Source organism: Apis florea, unplaced genomic scaffold (assembly GCF_048593485.1).
Source record: "Apis florea isolate Af1SG1 unplaced genomic scaffold, ASM4859348v1 contig_2190_pilon, whole genome shotgun sequence".
Lineage (NCBI taxonomy): Eukaryota > Metazoa > Arthropoda > Insecta > Hymenoptera > Apidae > Apis > Apis florea.
Window position 1 is genome coordinate 2,080,026 of NW_028256541.1, and position 23,496 is coordinate 2,103,521.

General features: G+C 22.9%; 2 protein-coding genes across 3 annotated transcripts; one reads left to right on the forward strand and one right to left on the reverse strand.

The window, feature by feature from the left end:
* Window positions 1-617: 617 nt before the first annotated feature.
* oys (lysophospholipid acyltransferase 6) lies at window positions 618-23,436 on the reverse strand. Of its 2 annotated transcripts, XM_012495652.3 has the most exons (11): window positions 23,132-23,436; window positions 5,847-5,992; window positions 5,007-5,084; window positions 3,797-3,888; window positions 2,942-3,053; window positions 2,562-2,697; window positions 2,286-2,433; window positions 1,992-2,197; window positions 1,636-1,833; window positions 1,395-1,546; window positions 618-1,301 (listed from the first exon to the last, which is right to left on the reverse strand). In XM_012495652.3, exons 1-11 carry the CDS (start codon window positions 23,213-23,215, stop codon window positions 1,154-1,156), a joined length of 1,500 nt encoding a protein of 499 aa, XP_012351106.3. In that variant the 5' UTR covers window positions 23,216-23,436; the 3' UTR covers window positions 618-1,153. The 2 variants fall into 2 exon arrangements, with proteins under 2 accessions (XP_012351106.3, XP_086772738.1); XM_086916612.1 differs by lacking the exon at window positions 5,847-5,992 and having other exon boundaries at window positions 23,132-23,411.
* LOC100867876 (hymenoptaecin) lies at window positions 8,002-9,242 on the forward strand. Its single transcript, XM_003689694.4, has 2 exons — window positions 8,002-8,151; window positions 8,716-9,242. Exons 1-2 carry the CDS (start codon window positions 8,065-8,067, stop codon window positions 9,025-9,027), a joined length of 399 nt encoding a protein of 132 aa, XP_003689742.2. The 5' UTR covers window positions 8,002-8,064; the 3' UTR covers window positions 9,028-9,242.
* Window positions 23,437-23,496: the final 60 nt, after the last annotated feature.

Consider the following 23,496-nt stretch of genomic DNA (forward strand, 5'->3'; position numbering starts at 1 on the left):
GCCGTCAGTTTCAGTGCTTCTCTTTACCCGATTATAAGGACAATATTCCATTAGGCAGCGAATGAAAATAGTCATGCAAAACTTTAGTAAACGTTCAAATTATTCCTATATATAATTATATAGGGGTGTAGAGGCACGTGAGGCATAATGATAATTTTATTAATCGGATTTTACCCAGTTATAAATGTATTTTCATATCTTTTGTATAAAAGTTATAGTTAACCGGTGGAATTTTATTATCACATCAATTTGGATATAGATAATAAAAATTACTCGTATAATTGTATTGCGATCTTAGTCAATTTCATAAAATTTAATATTTATCTATCTAGTTAATCGTTGATAATTGTACAATTAATTGGAAGTTGTTATAAAAGAATTCAAGGATTGGATTCATCTAACATAGGATACAATTTTAAAGGAAGAAAAGTTTGACAATAACAAAATGATTTGGAAAACTATTTCTAAATTTGATTTCTAAATTTTTACTAAATCACTAATTTGTATTTTGAGATACTTACGTATTCGTATCCTAAGGGCCGAGCATCGTATCATATTATTTTGTAATTATATTTTAAACGAATATTTTTGTATTAACATTAATAAAATGCTCGGAGTAACGTTTCATGAATAAACATTGCAATTTATTTTGAATTAGTTATGATATTATTAGATATACTAAACGTATAAAACTGCAAAAATTACTTGCAAACGCTTAGAATAAAAATCATGTGACGTTCTACTAGAATGTCATCATCTATTAAATATTCTAACGATAAATGTTATAAAGGTAAAAGAACAAAAAAAAAAAACATGATAACATTAAAAAAGACTATCCATTAAATTATAATATTTAGTATATCGTCTCCGTTTGTTCTTTCTTTGTTAGCGATATTGTAAAACAGGTAAGTGTCGATTTCTCAATGTACGCACGAGACACTCATATAAATATACGATCACTCACTTATATAAAACAAATATACTTTTTACACTCTCGACATAGAATTTGTACCAGTAACACGTCGCAACAATAAATATTGTACGTATATATGTGCGTCTATATAATATATACATAATATTTATATGCATATTAAAACATTCATAAAAAATATTTATCTCTTATGATCACTTTTTGGCCACAACGAAATAGAGTTCACATTGATTTGCGCGCAGTTCCGTTGATTAATTCCTGAGAAGGTTTCGATTCCACTTCGATTACTTTCGTGTGCGAGATTTTCGGAAGACGTGGTGCAATAATTAGTATAATTAAACCGATTACATGTCCAAATAGATATAAATGCCTATAAAAAAATTATATATTTAATTATATAATTATATCACAATTAAATAAAATATATTTTAAAATGAGGAAAAATCGAATTATTGTTACTCACAGGTACATTCTGACACTTGGCATAAATTCCAAGATTAAAAAGCTCAATGTCAGGTAGGCCATTGTTAATCGCGTTGAAATGAACGTAAGCGCATCGTAGAGGAACTTTAATTTCTTGGACCCTAAGAAATATGGTCGTATGTTACGACGAGCCTATTTAAAAAAAAAAAAAATAAAACTTTATTAATAATCACTTAATAATTTAGAATATTAAGTTTGATATTATTGTAAACTCTAATTACAGTGCGTGCCACGATGGTGAAAAATGCTCCATTGGCGAATGTTATGTAATAACCAGGATAAAAACCATGCCATAAGGCAGAAAGGGAGTATGTGAACACAAGTTTATTGTATTTTGCCCTTTCGTACACAATGGATCTAAGCCATCTATTGGTTCCTTTATTCCAATGTTCAATACTATCTCTTAAAGTAAGAGCCATCTAAAAAATAAAATTATTTTTATAAACTTGTATTCGTTTAAATCTGCGAAAATGTTTAACAAAATCAATAATGTTGTTTAACCTTATGATATTTATCATTTATTTCTAAAATATTTATATTTGTATTTATATTGTATTATGATCTTTGTTAAACTTACCTCGAAACCTCGAACATCAACATTGGAATATAAATCCCATTTAGCTTTGCCATTCTTATCATATTCACTAAAACCAAGCCCAGAGTTATTGCAAATCGCATCTGCGAAAATCCATGCGTGGTAATATTTGAAACGAGCCAGCATAGCGGTTATTAATAAAAACCACATCTTATAAAACAATGTTGTGTTTTCTAAGAAATTTTCCTCTGTAAATAGAACAATGTTTTGTTAGGCAATATGACGCGATAATAAATATTTAAAATATATTATATTAAAAAAATATATAAGTTGAACCTTTTAGCTTTTGTATCGAGTATGATGGAATGAAAGTCACGAACAGAGCCGCGAATAATAAGCTTACTATAACTTTTTTTATTACAACCGGTGTTGGAGATGGCTCCAGAACTATTTCGTCATAGTGAGTGGAATTTTTATCGCAACCCTTAAAAGAAAAAAAATAAAATTCAATTTATTTTCTTTTCCTTTTCTTTTCTTTCTTTTTTTTTCTTTTAATAGAAAATACACAGACAATAATAATCAAAAAAAAAAAAAAAAAAAAAAAAAACTAACCGTCAGAGCTTTCTTTCCACCTATATTACGTCCATGAATGAAATCGATGTAATCGCGATAAAATATCACTGGTCCAGCCATCAATGCTTGAAAATGGAAAACGTAGCTGAAATATTCTAACATCGTCGGAATCTTTCTGGAAGAAAAAAAAAAATCAAGCATATAGCAAGTTGATCCCAAGCAATAAGAAAATAAAGATGATAAATTCAAAGAGATATGAGCAACAACAGATGTGTGTATCATCCTTGAATACAAATAAAAATCATGTATGATGCATGTAGAGACATTGTCCCCCCCCCCCCCCATATAATGTTTTGTGTTTTCTATTAAATAATTAATGCCGTAGAATAAACGACCGGTTAAAAAAGATGTCAACTCACTTCACGGCTTGATGACGCTGCGTTGGCGTGAGTTCCTCTTCACGTCGCGTTAATCCATCGTGTATGCTGTACGCGAGGCTGGTTACTTTCTGCGTTATCACCATAAGTGGTCCTGGAATGAACACGATGTAACGAGATCTTTATTTAGAAAAATAATTTTATTATAAGCTTATGCCTTTGTTTTTGTGCCGTACAATAATACAGCATTTTTATACAGTATAAGTTTTTTTTTTTTTTTTTTATAAAGCATCAGTTAACGTATATATAAAAAGTATCTAATTTATTTAATTATTTAACAGAATCATTAATCGAAAATGAAAATTTATAGGATTTATGTGTAAGTATCCGATTTGAATAGATTAGAAAAAATCATGATATATTTTTCAGTTAATAACGTTTTTTAACATTTCATTTATTCTAATATAATTACATTATTATATTTTATAGGAATATCAACATGATTCTTACTTAAAGACAATGATTGTTTATTCCGCGTGTGAATTTTTTCCTTATATTATATGGAGATAAATTGAGAGTTATTTAAATGCTAAAAGAATCGCAAATAAAGTTAAAAGACATTGGAATATATCATTTTCAAATTATTAAGAACTGTCAAGAGAAGAAATTAATTTAAATGAAATATGAACCAGAGATTGAACAAGATCAAATAATAAATATATTGTAAACAATTTTAGTTTAGTGACATCCTTTTTAAAGCCCGTTTCATATTCAATTATACGTTGAGAATATTTGATATTTGAAACGATAAAAAAAAAAAATATATATAAATACTATAAGATCTCGTATGATGAAATCGCGTATTGATTTTAAAAATGACACGAGTCGACGACTTACCAGTGATATCAAGAGTGTATGAGCCATAATTATAGATTTGTCGATGGAAGTGCACACAAGATAGATAAAGAAGCGCCGTTGTCAACACTACCCTGAAACGTATTATTAAGATAAATTGTTAAGTTCAAGGAATATTTATTAATAATTATTATTAATATTATATTTATTAATATAAATTATAATTTATATGAAAATAAATGTGAAAAGGATTCAACATTTAACATCACCTATTGATGTTTAATAGTAAATAATGAAATTTTCAAATCAGTGTTTCTTTAGTTTACTTATTGTGTAAAATAAGAGAGTAAGAGAAGAGAGAAATTACATGAAATTCTGTAATAACTACTTATTAACCAATAAAATTATAATTAAATCCATTTAATCTTATTTATTTTAATTATGGAGTGTAATTACTTATTAAAATAAAATTTATATAAATAATAATAATAATAAGTTAGATACTCCCAGAATTGTGAAACATTCTTATGCAATTCCAATTCATAATTTTAAAATGTGATTAAATATAAGAAAATCTATTAATATATTTAATATTATCTTTGAAATCTTATAGAATAACTTGTTCAATGTCCAATTTTATAAATTATGAAATTATAAAAAGAAAAAAAAGAAACAAATTTGTAAATTAAATATAAATTATAAACGATAATATAAATTGTAAATATATAAATTTTTATTTATTTTTAATAATATATGTGCGTATATGTTTTAAATTGTTAAAAACATAAAGATGTAATTTTATCATATTTGTTTTATAATATTAATCTTATTATTTCATTGTATAAAGTAGTATTTTTCAATGAAAGAATAAAAAAATATTATTATTGTTATCTCAAGAAAGAAATATAATATATACATATATATTTACATGTACTGGATTGATAATATGAAAAGCGAGACGCAGTGATAAAATATAAGTCTTGTCAAGCGAGTATTTACAATAATTATACTTTTATTATTTTAATAATTAATTATGCGATTCGTCTATGTTTATTTATAAAGTTTCGGCGATATAAATAATTATATATATAATTAAATAATTAATTATAATATAATTTACATATCTATTATATTAATGAATTCTTTTTATTAAGACTATTGTAATCTAACTATAAAAAATTTCTGTAGCATGTGAAATCTATAACTAACATAAAAAATAAATCATAATGAATAAATTGTTATTAAAACTTGCCTCTGCATATTGTGTGGATTTTGCGTACGCATTACAATGTAACATATGGCGGGAAGGCCTGCAAGATGTATCGCCTGCCTGAAAATGAATTTTTTTTAACAAAACAAATTTATTATAAATTATACATTATTTATTATAAATTAAGTTAATGCAGAAAGAAATATTTGAAATCTTACAAATACTTTTTTCTCATTTTAATTCTTTATATTGGTAAAAGTAATTGATTTTACTATACAGAATATCCAATTTTAATTAATGCAATAAATATTATTTATTCAATATAAAATCTTTCTCTCTTTACTATTTTTTCTTTAAATTAATGTTATTAACATTATAAATGAACTTTTGCAATTCTTGCTGAGTAATACTATACATATAAATCAGATATATTTTTTCAAAATATATGCTTCTATAGTTAAATATTATATAAATTAATATACAGTTACAATGTCATATTTAAATAAAAAAAAATTAAATGAAAACAGTTAATAATATTTTAAATTTTTATCCATTTTTTTATAATAATAGTCTTTTGTTTTTAAACAATAGAATTTCAATAATTGATAAAATTTTAATTATTTTTAATAATTGTCTGAGATTTCTTATTGTAAATTTAATATACAATTATTTAGCATATAGCTGTACTATATGCAACAAAAATGTTATGTTATTTGTGAATATTTTTTTCCTTAAAAATAAAATATTTAATGCAACAATAAATCGTGAATATTCTGTGCATAAGATGAGCGTAAAACAATGTTTTTGCATCAAATCCATACTTATTAAAGCTTCTTTTGAAGAAGCTAATTGATCCATTTTTATTCACGTAGGATTGTTTACCTGCCGAAGCAAAAATATCCAAGCATGAGGCCGATGATGAGACCAAATACATGTCTGGTTGTTGCTGTTACAGCAACAGGGCTAAGAAACGTTCTTAAAATTCCAGCCAATATCAGTGCTGTGATTTGAGATAGTAGAAAATTCACCTGCACACAAAATATACAGAGAAAATATATTCATTACCATAATTGATCAATATAAGAATGAATTTGATCGATATTGTAATATAATGAAAAATATCAGATTATAAAATATCAAATTTTTATATATTTTTCAAATCGATTTTATTTTTTAATCCATTAATACACACATTGAGAACTTTAATATAGATTTTAATTGAATTTTTCTTACTTTTCAGATTATTCTAATTTTAATTACAAATTTTGTCAATTCAATAATAAGTTAGATTTAAGAAAAGTTTATTATATAATAATTATTTTTCCACGGAATCGATGATTGAAAAAGCACGTAGCATTATTTCTCTCGTGGCACGAACGTGCAATTCAATAACTTATAAAAATTTACATTTCAAATATAAAATATTAATTAAGATGTACATTTCTGAGATTTTTTAATAATTACTTTAAAATTCAATTTCATAAAACATCGTTCTATCATTATAATTTGAAAAAAAAGACATTATATGAATATCACATTTTTATTCAACGGATTTACATATTCGTGTCTCTAGCATAATAGGAAAAATATTTAAATTTTTATTATACAAATCGTTCATTTTAGAAATTTGTAAAAAAAATAAAATAATCAATATTAAAAAATGATTAATAATCCATGATTAAAAATGAATTAATAAACCAATTGATAGGCAAAAATATATATATTTCTTATCTTGTCGTTTCCTTAATTAGATTTCGCGGGGAAGAACTAAATTAATCTCTTGCTGATGACAAATATTATGCTCAGTTTATGACTATCTATTATCACGATATCGTGAACAATTTTTTTACACGTATAGATTAAAGACTGTAATCGGGGAATATGGAAATTCTAAGTAACCATATTCTCCATGGGCTTCCCCAGTTCTCGAAGAACAACAGAATGCGTATTGTATGAAGTGTGAAGGCCGTGTATGAAAGAAAACACGCTAGCTTATATCATCTCTATTGTTTCTTGATGCCTATAATGTTTCGTATCCATAAACTAAACCATGTTTAAAAAACAAAAAAAAAAAAAAAAAAAAGAAAGAAATATCATAAATTGCATTGATAGAACGTTTTAAAGAAGTAAAAAAAAACTATGTAATACATATGCTACCACGACCAGATATTGCTGTTTTGAGAAAAGGAAAGGGAAGAGTTTTATTTCAATTTTTTAAACAGATGAAATTCAATGAAATGTGTTAAAAATTATTACAAATGATTGAAAAATATCTGTTCTCTATGTAGAGAACAGAAAGAATTTTCATTAGTATTCGTTCACTTAAGAATCATTAATTGATATCATTTGTAAATAAATGAAGTATTATAAACATCTCTAAATAGATAAACTATTTCTTAAAACTATTTTATTATATTCTTAAAACTTGAATTTTAAAGCAAATAAAAAATATTAAAATTAAAATATTAGAGGAGATTGAAAAAAATTTTTATAAATAAATATTAGTATACAAATATATGTCATAAATATGTGGTTAAAATTGCATAAAAAAAAATTATTATAATATAAATATCTCCAAATAAATTGATTATCAATTTATATTATTAATTTATAGAAATATCGGATATAATATTAATGCATTAAATATTAAAAATCTTATAAATGAAAAAAATCTTTTTATTATATTTGATTGCAATTAAACAATATCAAAAAATATAAATTGTAAAATCATTAGTATAATTTTCAAACAACGATAAATGTTAGATAAATTAGAAATTGCGATAAATGTTAAACATAAGAAAAATAAAAATTGAATACATAGTTTCACACATAAGTTCGTATGATTGACCTGTAATGACCCGCGCAGAGGAGTTCCCCGAGCGTGCTTGCAGATATGCAAGAGACAAAGATAGAACTGGATAAGAAACTGACGGTAATTCCCCGTTCAAACTATTGCAAAGAAAACAGGGAAAAAGATGTCAGCGTGAAATCCGTATATAAATCGAAGCTTTTGCCGAATGTGGCATAGAAATCGATCAGCTCTCCAGACAAGAGCATTACAAATCTTGTGCTTAAGAACAAAAAAAAAACAATTTCCAAGATGAAATTCATCGTGTTGGTTCTCTTCTGCGCTATTGCATACGTTTCTGCTCAAGCTGAATTGGAACCCGAGGATACAATGGATTATGTGAGTATACATTATTTCATTTTGTTGAATTAATTTTGAAATTTTTATGCAAAACGTAGCATTTTAAATTTAATAATGAAAATAGTGGAGCAATTGGTAAGAGAGAATAAGGATTAAAGAAAAAAAAAAAAGATTCTTCAATTTGATAAAAGAATAACAATTTTTTGACTAAAGAAATATATATCTTACATAAGAAATAATTGTTGGCAACGAAAATTACTTATAAAAATTTATAAATATATTACACCATTTTAAAATCTTCTAATTTGAAATATAAGATGTTTATACTTGCATTATTATAAACTATTGATCATACAAATAATTTTTTAAAATATTTTAAAGAAAATATATATTATCAAGTCTACTTTTATATTTTTCTCATAAAAAATATTATTATAAATAGATGAAAAATCATTTAACAATCTTAAAATTTTCATAATAGCAAACATTCCTTAAATCTTATTACTTTCAACTTTCAACTTCTTCTTCCTACCAATTCTAAATGATCCTCAACACACCGTGCATCTTCATTTTATTCATTAAAATTTTCCTTTTTTTTTCCAGGTCCCGTCTCGTTTCCGACGACAGAATGATCCTCACAGAGGAACCATCACCGTTCAGGGAACTCAAGTGGGAAAAAATCGTCCATCCTTGGACATTGACTACAAACATCGTGTCTACGATAAGAATGGAATGACAGGAAACGCCTATGGTGGAGTAAACATTCGTCCTGGAGAGCCTAATCGACAACATGCTGGATTCGATTTCGGGAAAGAATATAAGAATGGTTTCATCAGAGGACAAGGTGAAGTTCAACGTGGCCCTGGTGGCAGACTTTCACCATTCGTTGGAGTAAAGGGTGGATTTAGATTTTAAGATATAAAATACGATAAATTGACGATAAATTAGATTTCGTACTATTTAATAATTATTTATTCCAGTAATGCATTTATCTCATTTTTGATCTTCGTGTCTTATAAAAAAAATTGGTATTGATTGGTATGATATTGATTCAATATTGGCAGATTGTAATTCAATTGTATTAATTATAATATAAGAGATTCGAATAAACATTATTTTATCGTTATAAACTGTGTGGCTTTTTTTCTATCGAGGATAAATGAACTCATTGACGAGTGCGAATGAACTTTTGGCGTGCAGTAGAACTGAGTGCAAATAATAAGCGTTTCGAATGGAGCTAAACCTTTTGATAGCATGTAATGAGGTTATACTTACTCGAATATGCGTATAATACGTAACGATAGATATTGTGTGATAATAAAGTAGCATTGTTTGCTTATTTTGTTATTGTTGAGTGACAATTTTAGAACATTTTATACGAAATATCATTACAAAAATTATACATTTTATGATCTAAGTTAACGAAGTGAAAGATATTACTTATAGAATATGTGAAAATATATACAATGTGTGTAATGTATATATAGATATATTTTATGAGTATAAATAAAAGATAATTCAAAAAAAAAAAAAAAAAAAAATACGACATAAATTTTTATGAAGAGAACGAAGAACGATAAAGAATATTTGTATTATTTTATCTTCATTCATTTTCTTACATTCAAATTTCTAGTCGATAAATGAGTAGTCAAAAATAAATTCAATATCGATGTATGCGTTTTAATTTTATGATGCGAATCGAAAAGCGAATAAATTTATTAATTAAAATCACACATATAGAAGAATAATGAAAAATATCGCGACGAAATTATATAAAAATTAAATTTGTAAAATTCACAGATCGATTAATTTATAGAAATTTTAAAATAACTTTCTCGAACGCACGATATTTTTAATAAGTACAATTCACAAGAATTATACACATGTAATGAAATAGTCAAGAATAATAGAATAATTTTTAGATTCTAAAAATATATTTATTTTGTTTAAATTTAACGATTGTTAAAGATACATCGAAATCGTTATTTTTTTCTTAAATAAACATATTAAGCACAAATAGAATTAATTGATTAGGGAACATTAAAAAAACAATTTTTTTTCTCATATATATTTTTATTTGTAAAAAGTATTTGTAAAAATGTAATATATTATTTATTTTATTATATAACATAATTTCTAAAATATTTATGATAATATTAGATACTTTTTTGTCATCTGTACATTGTGATTTTAGCAATCATGATTTGAGAGACAATATTATTTTTTACATTTTCTTATTGTAAAAGTTGCAACTTGACAAGATATAACTTAACTTTTTCACAATTGCATATCAAATGGAATCAATTGATTTAATGATTTTCCATAGAAAAATTTGGTTCTCACAATGAATTAAAAGCTACTTTTTTAGATAGCTAAGTTAAAACGATTTTGAAAAAAGTATAATATTCTGAACAGATGAAACTCTTTATACATATATAAGTAACGTATAAAATTTTATAAATGATAAAATATCATTGACGAAATATCAAATAAATTTAATCCATCTCGATCATTATTCTAGAAAAATGAAATCATAAAGATTTTAAAAAAAAATAGATAAGCAATACATAAAGTATAAGCAATTTAAAAGAAAAAGAAAAAGAATTTTCGTATTATGAACTTGTATATCTGGATTTTAACACTCAATATCTAATAAAACTTAAAATAGTTTATCTAAACAATTTATCTATTTGCTGTGTCAAAAATTTTATTAACACATTAATTTATTGATACATTTGAAAACATAAAAGACAAAAGAAGAGAAATACAAAGAAGTGTTTAATTAATAATTAAAAATACACGTTCTAAAAACAAATTATTATAAAATATTGCTGTAAAACGCTTGAAATCCATCAGCTTGTAAGAGAATAATAAACTGGGTCTCTGATGTACCTCTGAGCTACGAAGAAAAAAAATTTTCCAAGCCAATAATTTATATATAAACCTGCTATCATAGTGCTCGCCGTAGCAAAGAGTACCATAACAAAAAGGATTTGACCTACACGATCCCTATAAATTGTCACATAGTATCGTAACTACGTAAACGCCATTTTGTATTCGGGCATCGTTTGATATGAATCGTTCGATGTAGAATGACCAATTGAGAGCATTAATACACACGTGACTGTATTTCATCGCGTCATTGCGATAAACTCTGCAACGTATAATTGAAATTCACGATATGTATACATATTTAACACGATATGCTAACATATTTTACCTTCGAAGAATAGATTCTACGGATCTCAAAGCAGAAGTATATATATATATATATATAAAAAAAAAAAATGTTTATTGGCATTTCTTTATTATAAGTTATAAGTTCGAATTGAAGTTCACGTTAGATGAAAAAAAAAAAAAGAACGAGACCATTCTGTTCTACATCGCTATTGTATTCTATTTTTGCCTCATTTCATCCAATGCTATTACTTCAATTGCTTAATAAATAACCAACAATTATATCAATTTTTATATTTATTTAATCTATACTCGATTCTGCAAAATTCCCACAAATATATTAATATCCTATATATATTTAACCACTTATCTTAATGTTGTTTAAAAATAATTTAATTTAATTAAGTTTAATAATGGTAATTAATAATTCAAGATTGATAAATCTTGAATAATCAGTGCAATTAAAAATTGCTATTTATAATATTTTATGATAATATATATATATATATTGATACATAATGTATATGTATATGTACATTAATTACTTATCGTGTCATTTCAATAAAAATTATCCAATTGAATAGTTAACTTGGTGATAAAACGCGAATGAATGGAAATTATAATGAAATATTGTATATAATCTCGATAATTAAAATTTTAAGAAAAAAAATCTTCCGATTCTTATTTTGATCGTTTAATGAACGATGAAAATTTAAAGAGTAAAGAGATATTGTGCAGAAATTAATATATCTTCAATTGTAAAAGCTCAAAGAAAAAAAAATATTCCGATATCCAATACAAAATATGTTTTCTCATTCAAAAATAATTTTTCAGTAATTTTTATTTTTTCGCATTCGTATATTTATTCTTTTATATAAAATATTGTATTATCACAAAAAATTTCATGAATCCAGAAATATCTTTCTGGAACTTATTCATTAAACAACATTTATTCGTTTTTTTATATATAATTTTATTTATATTATTCAAAATTTATTTTGCACGATTAAAATACGTGTTAAAATATTCGCAACAAAAATCACGACGATATTTAATTTTAAATTTCAATTAAAAAAATTCATTAAAAACAACAATAAGAGTATTAATGAATTGTCTTATAAAATTATAGAAATTTATTCGTTTTTTTTTTTTTTTTTTACGAGAACAAAAAATAAAGCATGAACGTAATTAATGATTGTGCATTAACACATAAAAAGTTTCTTCGATATCACGAACAATTTTATTGCCACATTTATCGCGATAAAAGCAAAATATCGAATAAAGTCCGACTTTTGCTCAACTTTAAGACTATAGATTAGAAATGATTCGTAATCGTTACGTGAATTATTATCTTGTAAACTCTCTATTTCCTTATCTTTATTGACATTTGATTTTTTCCTAATTTGTCTTCCGTTTTTCTTCGTATCAAAGATTGTTCAATCATTGTAAAATCCTAATTTCCGTCAAAAAAATATTTTGTTCCCTTTATTAATTCCTTTTTAATTTATTAATTTAATATTTGATTGATTATGTTTTATATTGTCCTTATATACATGAAAAATTATAAATAAATTTGCACTTTGAAAGAGTTTAATATTAAAGATATTTTTCTAACAGCTATGTAAAAAGAGATTCAAAAATGTATAATATTTATATATTAGAAACTCAATCAAATATTAATATTTATAGAAAATTTTAATATTTATTATCAAATCATATGATTTATAAATATTTAATATAATTCATATAATTTAAATAAATATAATCCTATGTATTTTCTATATACATCTAGATAAAATACAATTTGTAAAAAATGAAAAAACCAAAAATAATATCACTTATAGAACAAATTATACAATAAATTGTAAAATTAAAAAATGACATATCAAGTTTTGTCATTTTTACCAATACAAAAACGTAAATATAAAATATATAAATACAACTTTATTAATAAATATAACCAAACATAACAATAAAATACAATTCTTGTTTATATAACAAGAAAAATCGTGAAATCGTATAAATAGTCTTATCCATCTTCAATTGTCCTAATTATTCCTAACGGATCCTTGAGCCACCTCTTTAAATCAAAGCGAACCAACTTATATGCTTCCTCTAAATTCGTGATACTTGGCCATTTCTCAATCGTTTCTTACCAGGAAGAAGGATATCATTTCTCATTTTGTTTTTCTCATTACATTCCTATGGTTTATATACCAGCAGGAAGCCGGTTCAACAAAACTAGTGACGAATAAGATTTGTCCGACAAAATGCGATAACGAGATCAACCGAGAGATTACACTACATGATTGATTTTATGATCGCGTGCAAAGTATCTTTGTTAAACTTTCACGATTAATCAATTATACAGCATATTAAATAATTAGTTGATCTTTGGTTGATCAATATCTTTAATATTTTCTTTAACGATAAAAAAAAATCAATAATGAATCTTTATTTATATAAATAGGTCTTTATTTTATATCTACCAATTAATTACATTAATGTTAAGAATATATTTTTTCAAGTAATTTGAATTTTGATTTTTTGATGATAAGATATCGTTATCTCATCCATTTCTAAAATATTCTATTTTTTTTTTTTTTTTTATAAAATAATTTATATTGTTACTTATATTACAATTTATATTGTAACATTCAAAATATTGAAAATTTAATGAATACAACCATTTACTTAATTGAAGTATTCATGATATTCATCAATGATAAAAATTAATTTCAATGAAAAGATTGATTGATATATTAAACATTTTTTTGTTTCTTTTAAACTCTTAAAATCTTTTTTTTTTTTTTTTTTTTTTTGATCTTATATAACCTAACCTTTAAAACTAAACTTTAGTCATAATGATACTAGGATACACAACTCTATTTATATAAATAAATTCTTATATCTTTTGAATTTGGCAGGAATGAGCTAACATTGTTACAAAATAATGTGTATAAAACACGTATATGTTACACATTATATCACATAGAAGAATTTCTGTTTCAACGAAAAAATTATTTCCATAATGACATAATCGAATTTTTTTAATGTAATGATAGAAATATTTATAAATTCAGCTGGGATCTAATATGCTCAGTAAAATTTAAAATATTTCTGAAACCAAACACACACATTCCTTTAATTAATTTTAATATAAATTAGATAACATTATTTATAGTGTCATTTTTATTGCGAATAAAATTTAGGTTAGAATAAAATAGGTTAGAATTAGCGATCACCGTTACGCGACCGCCTGTGCTAGAAAGTTTTTGCAAACATAACTTCTAGAAAGACTGGGTAACAATTACAGAAAATTATCTTTATACAGATAATTATAATATTACAGGAAAAAGTTATCTAAATTATGACTTTAGAAATTTAAAATCGACGAGTAAAATTATTCTGAATAATTATTACCAAAAGAAATTTTGTATAATTATTATATAAGAAATTTTCTATACTATATATTTAAATAATTCTCACAAAAATTTACGGATTATCCTAATCATGAGTAAAAATAATTTATTCCATTTTGTTACTATAACATTTCCAATTTATAATTGAAAATTATATTTTTTTAATTGTATCACAGATATCTGTTAATAATCTGTTAATCTGAAACGTGGGATGAAACAGTTCATCAACTTCTCGAATGACTTAATTGATCCTCCAAAACCTAATTAGAGTTTAGAGTATACTGTTCACAAATGATTAAATTGAAGTATTCTAGAACAAAAGAGCTCGCGAATTTCAACATCTCAGAAATAACTAAGAGGCGCGAATCTAGTTCATGTTTCATCTTAAAAAATAATGACATCCTCTTATACAATAAAACTAATTTTCTTTTAGTCTTATATATAAGAATCTACTTTTTTTTTTATTTTTTTCTTCTTTTCTTTTATTGTTATTTATTATTTCATAAATATTATAATATAGTTTAATTCTTCAATTATATATACAAATACTCGAATTATGTAACATAAGTCTTATTATAAAAAACGAAAAAGTTCCTTTCCTCTAGTTCTATGTAACAAAATATAATAATATCAGAGAAATTAGAATTTCCAAGTAATTAAATGTTTTTCTTTGAAGAAGAAACGTATTTATATCTTTAAAAAATTTTATAATTAGTGTCAATTTAATTTTCAATTGATAAATGTAAAAAAAAAATCTTCGAATATTAATAATCTTTTTGATATTAATTTATTTTTAATTATGATTACAAAAAGATTATTATATATTTCTTTGAAATTAAGATTAAAAAATCGTATTCATATAAGTAAAATATTTTGAAATATGAAACGAAAATAAATAGAATAAAGATGTAAATGAAATGTAAATTAATTCTAACTTCTCTTCTAAGTTTATACAATTATAAGCGAAGATTAATTTGTTTCTAATGTATTTTAATATAATTACATACTTAACGAAAAAATGAATTCTGATTATTCGTTGAAATACGATTACAGAAATGTATATGCAATTTTTCCTTCTCAAAACGTCTAATTGCAATATTTTTTATCTTCTATTTATGTCTATTTATTCGATTTTAAATTTATATATATTTATATTCGATTTATTTATATGATATAAATTTTTATTCATTTTATATAAAAAATTTTTTATATATGCTTGTTTTATATTTATAAATAAATATTTTTAATTATTAATTTTGATTCTATTATATATTGTATACATTTTTATTGTATATATTTTAATTATATTTCACAATTTATATATATGGATATTTTTGTATAAATTATTATATATTATAAATTTCTATAATTTTATTTTATTAATTCAGATGCGAAATTTTTAATTAAAAATTAAATTAAATTAAAAATCATGAAAATTTACAACAATATTATTCTATAAATTTTTTTTTTTTCGATTTTATAACTTGCCATAGGCCTTTCTTATAGATTTTAATCTACAATTAACTTTAGATTTTTAATATTAGAAACATTTTTTTATATATTATATTTATTTTTTTTATTCTATTGCTTTTAACACGAAATAATTCTATGGATTTTTCTGAATAAAATGATATAAATAATTATTAGATTATATATTAAATATATTAAACATTTAAATTACAATAATAATCAAAACTGAAAGAATGTCAAAAACATATTCATTTTAACTGATATTTTTCAAAAGCTAAGAAAAAAAAATATAATCATCAGAGAATCTACAAAATCATTTTTGTTTTCAATGAAAAAGTAAAATAATTTAAATAAAAGCAAAATATACAATAACAGCAATAGTATTCAATAATAACATTTTTAATCCAGAAAATTAGACCACTGTCATTATTGAGCACCACTGCTATGCCTTTTGCCAAACTATTTTGTTTCTATATTAATAACAAAAAATTTTGTTATCCTGAAGCTTCTCTTAATGTTTTCATTAACAGAAAGATTTCTTTTTAAAAACTATAAGTTTTTAGAAAAAAGAACAGTTTACAAATTTGTACTCAACACATTAAAATGTATAAAGAACATTGAAAAACATTGATAAAAATAAATACGTGTTGAATAATGTAATTTGTCTAAAGAATATAAAAGTATGAAGTTTTATAATATAAAATAAATTTAAAAATATTAGTATAATAATTATTTTTCAGTTATATAAGAATCAAGTTTATATAAGAATCAACCGAGATCAACCAATTGAGATTAATTGTGAAAGTGTTAGTAATAAATACATATGAAATAAGAAAATAAAGAAATTCAAATTTAAAAAGCAGTTGTCCATAAAATTATCAAATCAATAATGGAAATAAAAGAAAGTATGAAATTACGAATTAAATATAAATAATCGAAATTCACCGAGTACTGAAGATACATGAATCGAAATTTCGTTATCGTGAGATTATATTTTTCTTGATAACTAAAATATAATTATTTTTGTTATTTTTAGGAAAGAATTAAAAAAGAATTATTCATTTATTCGAGATTAATAAGTAGCAATTAATCATATATAAAAAAAAAAGCATGATCTTGATTAACTATTTCCGTACACGCGCAACTCTCAAACTAATTTATTTAGTATCAATGGCGATTTATCTCGCCACAAGGGTACAAGATGAACAGATCACGCTGAACACGATACTCGATCCGTCAAAGGCCAATGATCTCTGCATGTTTATTCATAGTTATATGATGTGCGTGTAGTACATTTTCACATGTATTTGGCAAACTTACGTATCTTTTGGCAAACTTAATCCCTTTTTCCATTCTAAATTATAATTTGATTAAATGAATACAATTTTTTTCCCTAAAATTTAATAATTTTTCTCATTAATATATATATACGTATAATATATAAATGTATTGCGATAATATGATGAAAATAAATAATAATATATGAATCTAGTAAGATAAGATATATATTTCTATCAATATCAAATGAAAAGTTATATTGCACATAAATATTTAAATAAATCTAAAATAAACAAGATTCAGATTCAATTTTTTTTATATTTAAAAAATTAAATATGATAAATTATTTATAATGACATGCTAATAAATATTTTTCACATAATGAAAAAAACAAAAAATTTATAAATTTTAAATTATATAAAATAACGAATTTATTAAATTAATAAAAAAATTAGTTATATTTTTATGCATTTAAATTAAAATTAATTGGATAAAAACAATAAAAAACAGATATTTAATATTTTAAACTCCGATAGTTATTTATATTTATATAAAAAAAATTTTTTTTAATTATGAATATATTCTATCTATAATCGCTATTTAATCCTTTAAATCGATCAAATACGAATCAATAAATTCTTTCTTCATATATATATCATATATCATATAACAAACATCTTGATAATACTTGCATTAATAATCTTCAATTTTAATATTCATACAATGTAACTGATAATTAGTTTTACTTATTATACTCTAGGATAAACGAATTATTATTTTACAATTGTATTATTTTTAAAAATTAAAAATTTCAAACACGAAAACATTATTCTTATCTTCATGCAGCAAAAAAGATGTGTATTTGTCGTTATTTTAAGACCTGATATGTGACTAATGAACTATATGAAACTAAAACAAGAATAAATACATTCAAGTGTATACATATTAAAGTGATGCAAGTTGTCATTGTGTCACTACATGACATAATCATTATAAGAATTGTGTCAAGGGAGAAAAAAGCTATAAAAAAATTAAGTAATCAAATTATTAAATATTCTGATTTATAATTAAATTTTTCTTCATTATTTTATTGAATATATACAAACAAAATTTTTAATCAAAATTATATAAATATGTTTATTAAAAATCTATGTTATATAATAATATTATATAATAATATTAATTTATTAATTTATTAATTAGTTATTAAGTTATTAATTTTCAAATAATTATATAATATAATTAATATAATATAATATAAAAAAGTTAAGAATATGTTAGAATTATAATGAGTTATATTATTATATAATTCAAGACTAAAACAAAAAAAAAAATATTTTAATTTTAGACATTTAGTTTTAATATGTAATTTTAAGTAATTATATTTAAATATAATAAAAAACAGAAAAATATTCTTTATTCTTCTTTAAGTTCCAAATATAATTATAAAAAAAAAGATGTCAAACGATATAATTGTTGATAAATTTCGAAAAATTTTGATTTAACATATATTCAGATAAAATCATTTAAAAAGAAATTAGCAAAAGAAGAAAAATTTTAGATAAAAAACATTAAAATAATAAAATTTGCATTCATTTAATAAAAAAATTAAAAGAAATTCTATTTAAAAAAAAATACAATTGATATTCAAAATAACCAAATGTCATAAAAATCTGTAATCGATATTTTGAACTTGAGAAATTATTCAAAGATCAAATTACGAATGTTTAAAATATCCAATAATTAAATACTCGGTGTTTGATTTATATCTTATACCAAAGAACAATTAACTCTCGCGATCCGATATCCGAATCATTTTTAATCCAATCGATTTAGCAATGGACAATATGGTTCATTAAATTACAAAAATTATACATACATGTATTAGTATGAGCTACTTTTATCTCAATCATCGAACTCCGCTTTTATTATTCGAAAATTATATATATGATATTTTTAATAACTAAAAAAAAATTTTACATTATACACATATATTTCTTACATTCATAATATCGGATATATAGCTATTAAAATTGAGAGTATATTATACGTAACTTCGTTCAAAATAACGGAATCAATGCAATTCCCATTGAAGGTCCTTCGATACGAAACGGTAACTTACTCCCGCCACTTTTCAAAAATAAAAGACAGTCATATTCTGTTACGCATTCTTCAAGCTATTGCAATTTTAACCTTCGATATATTCTTTGCTGAGAATCATTTACAAACCATATAATATACATGTTTTATATATAATATAATCATTCCTCGATTACATTTTGACACCTTCGAGAGTTAAACTTAACTGTTTCCTTGCTATATTGGAAATGAATCAGTAAAGTTGATAACTAGGCAATAGAAAATCATATTGCGCTCAAACGATATGAATGATTCATATGCAATTATTATCACATCGTTATTACGTCGAATAAGAAATAAATGCGTATTATTTCGAATTTTCTCTATTTTTTTTTTCCTTTCCTGTTTTTCTATAACTAATTTTGGCTGACATGTGATTTTTGCATATAAAAATAATCTTTTATCATTAAAAATAATTCTTATTCTATATATGAGTGTGGATATTATTCACATTACTTTAAGATTAATAACTAATAGTTAATATTACAAAGTAATATTGTGATATTAGTATATAAGTAATATTAATATAATCGGTGATAATCGAATTAATTGAGAATACAATTGAACGATAGAGTTGCGAGCAGGGTGTACAATAAACTCAAACATCTCCTTGCATCGAATTGCATTCCTTTCAATCGATGACGTTAAAGTATCTCATGCAACTCTAAAATTAAACAACAGACTACGATAGGTTGTACGGTTACAAATTTCAATAGTGCATTCAATTTTTTTTCTATTATGCATGAAATTGAATCATTTTATTTGCATACATATAATCACTTTTATAGGACATTTCTACATAAATATTATTTATGTAAATTCAATTTATTGGAGTGCGAGCAAACAAATCAATAAACAAACAAAATTCACAAATTCATTCCTTATATTATATATTAATTATATTTTATATGAAAAACAGTTATAACAATTAATAAAAATACAAAATATAAATTATTGAAATAAAAAGCGAATATTATGAAAGTAATATTAATCGAAAGAATGAATTTAAAAAAATTAAAATATTTTAAAAAATTTTAAATAATTTTATTGTTTAAAATTATATTTACGGAATAATTTTGGATTTAATTAACGATATCATCACGATATTGCATATAATAATTAAAAATTCATTTATTATAATATAATTAATTTTTAATATACACTATAATTGAAGATAATGGAAAAACGAATTCTATTATAAATAATATGGTGTTTGAGACAAGCGAAATTGTTGCGAAATTACACCTGTTGCTTGACATTGCACAGCAATTTTCAGGAATATACAATTATTATTGTTCAACCGGAAAAAGATAAGGCAAATAGCTAGATTAACATCCCTGGAATATATATATAATAAGATGTTTTTTCCGAAATTATTATAGATATCGAAATTTAGATACTTTAAATAGTTCAAAAAAGCTAACAACATTTTAAAAATTATGGTGATGAAAATATAGAAATTGATGTAAGTAAAAAATTGATGTAATCTCCCATTTTTTTAAATGGAATTATATATTTAATTTTTTTATAATTTTTCATTATTTTTATAACTATTATTAAATCTAACAACTTTTATTTGAAATATTTTTTTATTTTATATAATTAATATAATTAAAATGTTATAATTATATATAATGTTATATATAAAAATTTTTTTAAGAATAAATTAAAATAAATTTGAGATAAATTTGAGATAAAATAATCAAAAAGAAAAGATATTGAACTTATAAACATTAATTGTATTTTATAAAAATGATTAAATTGTATAGTTTATGAATTGCCAGTATAATATCGTCTTATTCCTGTATTTTAAAAAAATATAATATAAGCCTTATCAATGAAAAGACCAAGTATTTCTTTATATTTTATATTTTATAGTATGAAAATGTGAAAAATGATATGATATTCTCGATTTAATACTCAAAAATTATATAATTCAATTTATTTTTATTAAATTTAAGTAATGTTCATAAATCTAATATTTTTTAATTTTTATCATCTTTGAAACTTAGTCTTAAAAAAATTATTTTTTGTTATAATATTTTAATTATTCAAAATAAAAAAAATATATTTCACATAATAGTTATTAAAATAATGAAAAAATAATTTCTCACGCTTTACTTTACTTTATATATCTTAGATTTATTTGTATTTTACGAAATATTTCTAATTGAATATAATTAATTAATTGAATAATTAAATCTTAAATTATTACAAATGATTCAGTATTGAAAAAATATTCAACATTTCTTAAATGTAATCTTGTTAAATTTGATATAATATATTCGTCAAAATATTATTGAAATTTTGAATGAATTAATATTATTAATAATATCTATTTTATTGGTTATTTTATTATCTTATTATTTTCTTAATTTAATTTATTATAATTTTATAAATATTAATCAATCATATTTTTAAATGAATATTTGTATGTATAATAAATAATCGTTATGTTTTTATTATAATTTCGTTTACATTTCTACTTTTATTTTTTGCTTATTTTTATCAAAAGAATAATATTTATTTTTTAAATAATCAATTCATGATAAATATTTGTTACAGTCGGCTTTTCCCAACTGTTGCATTTGATGCTCAAACCACCTTCGAATATATATATTCACCGGTCATTCTATTTACAGAATATACATATTCTTCGTCTATCTTTCTTTAATAAATGTGTTACATTTTTCTATCTTTTAATAATAACGATATTATATCATAAGATTTTTAATATTATCGATATTTGCAATCTGAAATATACATAAATATCCTGATTTTATCAAGAAAAACAAAAAACATCACAAAAGACACATCAAAATCATATGTTCACATTCTAGTTAAATTAAACGTCGAAATACTTCCACAAATCGTACGTATGTTACTATTTTTAATTTCTCTGTCACACCATTATTTATATAGCTTATATATCTTTTAACAATAAATATGTAATATACATATCGCGTGTTTGAAATTCTAAAAATTAATTTCTTTTCATTTTATAATTAAAGCTTGATAAATTATATAGAACAGATAAATAAAGATAAAAACTAACTATTTACTACATCAGAATTATATATAATCAAATATATTAATGAATTCATAATATTGCGTATCAATTTTACAAAAGAAATTTCAATGATGATATTTATATCAATCCCTTGTATTTATATCATATGAATTGTAACGTAAAGAACTTATTAAGAGATAGTTCGAATCCTTCGAATTATTGAACCAGCAATTGCAATATTGTTTTCTTTTATATTTTATCAAAACCACTTTGTTTATATAAAAGATAACTAGTAATAATTCATTAATTTCAAGCAATTTTGACAATTTTTAAACTTAAAAGAGAAAAAATCTTATAATCTTGATATCAAGCGTAGCATATCAATCATTTTTTAATAAAATGACATACATATATCGAACATAATGTAAACTTCGATTGATGCGCCCTCCTTTTGGGCGGTAGAAAGATAAATAAGAAAAATAATATCTATGTAAAAAAAGTGAAAAAGAGATAAATTTCTCACCTGGTCTACTGGTACATCGATAAAATCAGCAAGCCAGGAAAAAGTCCGGAAACCGTCGTAGTAGTCCTCTACGGTCGCGGTCATTGTCAATGATTATACAATGAAGTTAATACACGCACATACACCACCGTGACGTTGAAATATTTCAAATGATACTAACGTATTTAGAAGACATAGTTTCACTTTGTTTGGTTTTTTTTTCTCAAAAAGATATTTGTTTCAAAACAACGATTCTACCACGACAGTAATGACGCCTCGGCGACAGTTCCTGAAATGCAGCGCCGCTTCGTTCCGCGCCGGCTAACAATCTTACCGGCATTCAGGGCCGTATCCACAAGTGGTGTGATCAATTGCACGTGATACAT